This window comes from Alosa sapidissima, chromosome 5, assembly GCF_018492685.1.
Source record: "Alosa sapidissima isolate fAloSap1 chromosome 5, fAloSap1.pri, whole genome shotgun sequence".
Taxonomy (NCBI): Eukaryota; Metazoa; Chordata; class Actinopteri; order Clupeiformes; family Clupeidae; genus Alosa; species Alosa sapidissima.
Genome location: NC_055961.1, coordinates 29769371 through 29776870, shown reverse-complemented (window position 1 = coordinate 29776870; position 7500 = coordinate 29769371). Strand labels below are relative to the sequence as shown.

Sequence of the window (7500 nt, the reverse complement as noted above, 5' to 3'; positions counted from 1 at the left end):
CCAAGGAAGGATGAATGAAGGACAGAGAGAGAGAGAGGTTATGAGGTTTCCAAAGCAAACCCATTATTTTACTTTTCCATAAAGCTTGCTGTCAGAAAAGTTATTTTCATTGGGATGTGTTCAGTAAAGCATTTTTCCATTGTTGTCAAAGTAGAATTGCAAGGTACATTTTAGTCTTTTCAATTGTAATACATTTCAAAGCAGGCGTGTGTGTGTGTGTGTGTGTGTGTGTGTGTGTGTGTGTATCTGGTGTTTGTATAACTGAGAGAATATTTACCTTGTCAAAATATCTGCACAGAAGCAAAATGTATGCAGCCTTTATTTGAGCAGTTGATTGTATTCTGAACTGCATATAAAACCCAGCATGCAGTCTGTAATTTCAAAAGATAAAAACGTTTCTGCATACTGGGAAACAAATATTTGCCTCAGATCCATATGTCTGTTGGGGGAGGGCTGTGTTTGTTTGTGTGTTTCTGTGGATTGTAGAAAACAGGCAAATTACTTCCTTCCATTTGTCTGTGCTGTGTATGCACACAATCACTGCTACCCCCTGTTGAGTTGCTGCATGTCCACAAACAGGTAGAGACAGTAAATGGCCAATGTTTGAGAGAAGAGTAACTGTGTGTGTGTGTGTGTGTGTGTGTGTGTGTGTGTGTGTGTGTGTGTGTGTGTGTGTGTGTGTGTGTGTGTGTGTGTGTGAGAGAGAGAGTGAGATTCTGTATGTGGGTGAGAGAGGGGCCGAGGCCGCAGAGAACCTGTGTGTGTGTGTGTGTGTGTGTGCGCATGTGTGTGTGTGTGTGTGCGTGTGTGTGTGGCTTGAGGGGCATGGGGCTAGAGCTGGAACAGGAGACAGGCAGACTGTGGTTTAAGCCCCAGACTCCATGACAGATGAAGTGTGAAGCCGTCTGGAGCTCCCTACCCCTGGTGCTGCTCCCCCCTGCGCGGCACTACGTGGTGCGGCTGGCCTCAGACCGGGCAGCAGAGAGGGACGTTCCACTCCTCCTCCAGGGGAGATGTCAAAAGAATAAGGAGAAAAAAAAGAGAGAACGTTCCGGATCAATGTCGGCCTCCAGGTGGGCTTTCGGAGTCTTGGATATCTGGATTTACCCCCCTAGCCTGCTGTGCTGTGCTGTGCTGACTCACCATACCACAATCTTGGACTGCTACGCTGCACTCCAAACATTTATTATTTTATTATTATTTATTCATTTTGCTGATGCTTTTATCCAAAGCAATTTACAGATGCCAAGCTTAGAGTTAAGTGCCTTGCTCACTCAAGAACACAATGCTGGCAGCCAGTAATTCAACCCAAAGCTTTTCCGGCTACTGCATGCTAGGTGTTGGTATTAGTGAGATCTCCTACCCTGTGGTGATAATGCTCGCTTACCATATTGTCTGTCTGTGTCTGTGTCTGTGTGTGTGTGTGTGTGTGTGTGTGTGTGTGTGTGTGTGTGTGTGTGTGTATGAGTATGAGTGTGTCCAGAAGATTAGCAGAGGCTCCTCCATCTTACTTGACCAGGTGAGGCAGCAGGTAAGAGCCCAATCTCCTTTCTGGTGGACGGATCCAGAGCCCTGCACATCCCGCCAGCTTTGCTGTAAATCAGGCCTGACCTCGCTCTGACCTCGCTTCATACTGGAGCTCAGGCCAGCTCAGAGGGATCGCTTCAATCAGACCTGACCCCCTTCTGAAAAGCTTCTTCTCATCCAAGCCTCTATGGACAGCAGACGCTGGTCATTTCTGTGGGACCGCTACAAATTCTGTCAGTTGTGTGACTCAGAGGAAATGAGAAACGCTAAAGTGCTTGGAGAGTCTCAGCACTTTCCTGCCCCTAAGGGGTAGAGGAGTGGATTTGGTTGGTTTGGTCTTGAGAAACATGGTGTGTAATTTAACTTAACTTTAAAACTATGAACCTCATTCTTCTGAATGACAGAGGTTCATTTTGAACTCTGTTTTAATTCAGAGAAAAAATGGCTAATTGTTTGGTTGAGGTTGTGGAAGTCTTGTCAAAAAGAATTAGATGTTCCAGGAACTTTCCAATGTGCCTTGCTGCTCCTCATTGCAATCAGGGAACATTGTCCTCAGGCAACGCAAATTCCTCTGACTAGGAATTCAAAGGCACATTGCCTCCAGAGGTGGTGGTGGGGTGATGATGATGATGATGATGATGATGATGATGATGAGGGCAATCAAAATTCCACGAGAGTGGCAACACCTGAACACCCACACACCTGGTGTTTCGTCTCACACTATGAGCCAAGATTTATGACGGTCCCCTACCTGCAAGCTATTTCTAAACCACCCTGATATGTGTTCGCCAGGTGAACTGAGGTGAATTATGACTGATGAGTTCTGACTTTTTGCGATGCATTCATCCTTTGTTATGTAAGCCCCTTAATTATAGTTTTCTGTTAACTAATAGAGCGGGTCGAGGCATACTGGGTCTCTGTAAAGGCTTAGGGGATGAGCTCATTTTGATGATAATGAGAAGTTGAGGAAAGGATTGGAGAATCATTGGGGTGGTGTTCATGAAAGTGGGGGGGGTTGCTTGAGGTTACTGGCCCTGACTTGAAGGCCTGTCATGCCTTTCTGAAATGTGTGTGTGTGTGTGTGTGTGTGTGTGTGTGTGTGTGTGTGTGTGTGTGTGTGTGTGTGTGTGTGTGTGTGTGTGTGTGTGTGTGGATATGCTTACATGATCTATGTGTGGTTGATGCATTGTGCATTGTGTCAATGTGTGGTTATAAAGTGTGGTTATCTCCATGTAAACACTTCAATCAACTTTGACTCATAATCCAACAATAACACAATGAGTCCTTGCCATTTCCTCACTCTCTTTGCCTGTAGCCACATCTAATCCTGAGTTTTACAGGCAATGACTGACCACTTCATATGTACGGTAGGGGTCCACTCAAGACACAAGTAAAATTATGGGTTGCGGACACGTGGAATTAAAGGCTGGATGAGATGACAAATGGACAGATACTTCAGACTAATATGAATTCTTCATCTTTCTCGAACCATCATACGTATCAATGACATGTAAAAAAGCTACTATGTAGCTATACACCAACCATCCCAGCAGAGAAGAGATCTGAGAGACAGACAGAGAGAGAGAGAGAGACAGAGAGAGACAGAGAGAGACAGAGAGAAAGAGAGAGAGAGAGAGAGACCAAAAGAGATGGTATGTTGTGGACCCCCAACAAATTGGCAGAGTAGGCCCCCCAGTATAGGCGTGTGGTGGGGGATGTCTGGCCTGGCTCTGGGATGTATTGGCTGATGTGGCCAGCGTGACAGGCTGTCAGGAGTAGCAGCGGTTAGCATGAGCTGGCGTCTGACGTTAAACATAGCACAGCTGACAGGTGAGCGGGATTAACAGCAGCATCTCATCTGTCAGTCAGCACCGGCTAATTTGCCAAAATTCCTGTGTGTGTGTGTGTGTGTGTGTGTGTGTGTGTGTGTGTGTGTGTGTGTGTGTGTCTTTCTGTGTGTGTCTTTCTGTGTGTGTGTGTGTGTGTGTCTTTTTGTGTGTGTGTGTGTGTGTGTGTGTGTGTGTGTGTGTGTCTTTCTATGTGTGTGTGTGTGTGTGTGTGTGTGTGTGTGTGTGTGTGTCTTTCTATGTGTGTGTGTGTGTGTGTGTGTGTGTGTGTGTGTGTCTTTCTGTGTCTCTGTGTGTGTGTGTGTGTGTGTGTGTGTGTGTGTGTGTCTTTCTGTGTCTGTGTGTGTGTGTGTGTCTTTCTGTGTCTGTGTGTCTTTCTGTGTGTGTGTGTGTGTGTGTGTGTGTGTGTGTGTGTGGTGTATGTCTCAGGACTGATGATGTTGGCCTCTGAGGTACAGGGTGAAATGGACGCGCTCTTCTAGAAAGAAAACGGGGGGGGTTGGCTAATTCTACCAGCACCAGATGTCACACACACACACACACACACACACACACACACACACACAGACACACATTGTGGAATACTGACTGAATAGTGCTTAAATAGGAGAATAATATATTCCACTAAACCAGTCGAGGTCTGGTCTGCTCTACCTGTACCTCGGCCAGTGATGGAAACATGAGTGAGGGCAAAAAGGCATTTTCCCTCAAATGGCCCATCTGATATTTGATTGGATATTCTTCACTCTTTGGACCAGTTGAGTCCAGTTATTGTGACTGAACTCTTGGTCAACGACTGTACATGTTTTTTATTCATCCAACCATTCATATGAATTCAAATAAACCCGTGGCCCACTGGTTAGCACTCTGGACTTGTAACTGGAGGGTTGCTGGTTTGAGCCCCGACCAGTGGGCCGCGGCTGAAGTGCCCTTGAGCAAGGCACCTAACCCCTCACTGCTCCGGGATTAGTGTGTGCTTCACCTCACTGTGTGTTCACTGTGTGCTGTTTGTGTTTCACTAATTCACCGATTGGGTTAAATGCAGAGACCAAATTTCCCTCACGGGATCAAAAAAGTATATATACTTATAAACAGTTAATCATTGAGGAGAGAGATGTGGAGAGCTGCCATTTTGTGTGGACGTGGGAGGGGTAAAGGCACATGCCACCCTCAAGCCTATACGCTGAGGCCAGAAGCTTAACGGTTTGCCTTATGACATGAAAGCCACATCTTTACACTGAGAGCTATACCTACAGTACACAATTCCACATCAATATAAAGGCACTCAATCATGCAGAAAATAATGGAGGATATCTGAAAAATCTGCATAGCAGTCTCGTCTGACCAAAACTGAATTGGAAACCCCTGCAGGATCTCAAGCCACAAATAATGATTGATGGTGGGTTTTACATGTAATAGCCACACTGATTATAGTTATTACAGAGGCAGATATTTAGGCAGAGACTTACTGGAGACCACTTTGCCAGCTCACCACCAGGCTGTGGACCGAGGCTTTGAAAGCATCCAAATTCATTTAGAGCCGGTCCACCGAGAGCCAGGCAAGCCATCCATCAGCAGTGCTCTGGGAGCACTTTAACCAGGGTGCACTGGTGCCATTGGAACTCTCTCTCTTTCTCTCTTTCTCTCTCATTCTCTTCCTCTGTCTCTCTTCTCTTTCTCTCTCTTTCTGGTCATTTGGATTGGAATTTGCTGTCAGTTTTTTTGTCATCGCTGTCTCTGTCTTTCCTTCTCTCATTCACAAACATACTCTGTTAATTTGGAACTCGCTGTCTGCTTTTTGACATTTTGATCGCTCATTCTCTTTCTCTCTCTCTCCCTCTCTCTCTCTCTCATTCTCTCTCTCTCTCTCTCTCTCTCTCTCTCTCTCTCTCTCTTCTCCTTCAGTCTTCCAGTGTTGTTATGATCTTCATGCTGAGCCAAAGCATTTCTTCCTCGTTTCCATTTCTAGGGGCCCCAAACTAGTAATCATACTATCAATACCATTCCAGCCTTCAGAACATAATTAAAGCTCCTCAATGAACAGCTTTTCCTGCAGTCCAAACGTCAGGCAGAAGGAGAGCCAGCTGTGAGGTCCCTTGACCCTAACCATGTCCCTCTCCTGATTTCTCCTGCAGATGCTGAAACACAGGGTGGGGAGAGTGAGGTAGCCACACCCGCAGCCCCGGTGGAGCAGGAGGAGGACAACTCGCCAGGATACACAGGTAACGTTGTGCTCCATGACTGGCTGCTGTTTGGACCCCCTTAAAGGCCATATCCCACTCACAGCTACACTCTGCCCATGCATCTGCTCACGGACCTCCAAATATGCACCGTATGGGTTTCCACATGCACAGAGAATCATTTACGCACATATGCACACATATACAGTACATATTCATACCTATACACATATATACATATGCATATACATACACACACACACACACACACACACACACAAACACACACACAGACACACACACACACACACTCACAAAGGTTTTCTGACAATGACATTTTTTGTTGCTCAGGGGCCTTCCACATGTGCAGCAGAGAGAGCAGTCTATCATATGTTTCTAAATGGACCCTGCAATAACACTTAGCACCCTACAACCAATGATTTCAGCTCCTTCATGGTCCGCCACGAGTGATAGCATTAGATTGCCATAAAACAAGCGTGTTGCCATTGGCAATCAATCAGGATACACAGAGAAGACTGCAGTGTAGGCAGAGTCATCCTATTCCTCTTCCCTTTTCCAATCCGCAGTATCAACAAGTCAACGCAGATCAGTATGATTTCTTCATAATAAAAGTTTGTTTTGCTGTTTGATTTCCATGGTGGATGAATGAAGCCGTGTCTCAGGAAACTGTGGTCAGGGGAATGTGAGGCTCTGACCTTTTGGTTAGCGTGGGTCCAAGCCCAACAGGTCTGGAGCTACTGCAATGTTTAGGCATGGACCACACTCTGGGGTTTGGGATTCAGGGGTGTTTGCTTGTCAAGGCGTCCCTGGAGGGATCGCGTGTCGCTCGGAGCTCTGGGAAGTGATGCTAATCGACCCTAGTGCTCTCTTAGAAGCCAACAGCCAGATGCAACTCGGCTTGGACTCGCTGGGACGGATATCGTGTTTGGTTCGCCGCAGTGACCGGGAACAGGCCAAGGCCATGAACTTGACAGACTCCACTAGCAGTGCCATCACACACACACACACACAGACACACACACACACAAACTCACAGACACACACTCACACATACTACACACACACACATACACACACACACACACACACACATACACACACAGGGTCCTAAAGTGTTCTGCTCCAAAGGCAACGTAACACAATAAGCTTCAGTGTGTTATTGCTGGACCCTGTGTTTTGGGGTAGAAACATTTACAGGGAAAATAATCCAATTGATTAAGACTTTCGCTCCCCTCTATCTCTCTCTCTCTCTCCAGCTTGATGTTCCCTGTGGCCTTTAACAGTGACTAACGGGGATCTTAAGTTTGTTTTACTGGTGGAGGAGGCTTACCTCTTTTCTGAGAGATTCAATTTTGTGCATCTTAGTTCAGACATTAAAGCCCTCAGAGAGCATAAAAGGGCATGTTTTTCAGCCTGTTTCACACAAAAATACTGTGTATAGAGGTGAAGATATATTCAAGGTTTGGATGGAAAATGAGGAGTTCTAAGTCTGTTTTATTCACTTACCGCGGCAACATCAATACAGCAACATCAACGGGAAGAGAGAGAGAGAGAGAGAGAGAGAGAGAGAGAGAGGTATCGTGGAGAGGAGACAGAAGACAGGGAGGCGCCTGTCAATGCAACAGACATCCCGATAAATAAGAGTGTCAGAGAGGCACTCCATTGTCAATTTGCAAAGACAAGGTGAACAGTGAAGGAGGGAGGGAGAAAGTTGAAATAGATGGGTTTCATATCAGCAGACACACACACACACACACACACACACACACACACACACACACACACACACCACACACACACACACACACACACGCGTACTTGCACACACACACGTACGTGCACACACATACACGTGCACACACACACACACACACACACACACACACACACACACACACACACGTGCATACATAGAGAGCTGAACA

At 46.2% G+C, this 7500-nt stretch overlaps 1 protein-coding gene across 1 annotated transcript in view; it reads left to right on the top strand.

Annotated features, from left to right (window-relative positions):
* The window catches only part of LOC121709518 (roundabout homolog 1-like), a 183581-nt gene that overhangs the window by 41336 nt on the left and 134745 nt on the right, over window positions 1-7500 (top strand). The window contains 1 exon segment of the mRNA XM_042092955.1: window positions 5510-5596. Within this exon segment, the coding sequence (XP_041948889.1) occupies window positions 5510-5596 (87 nt within the window).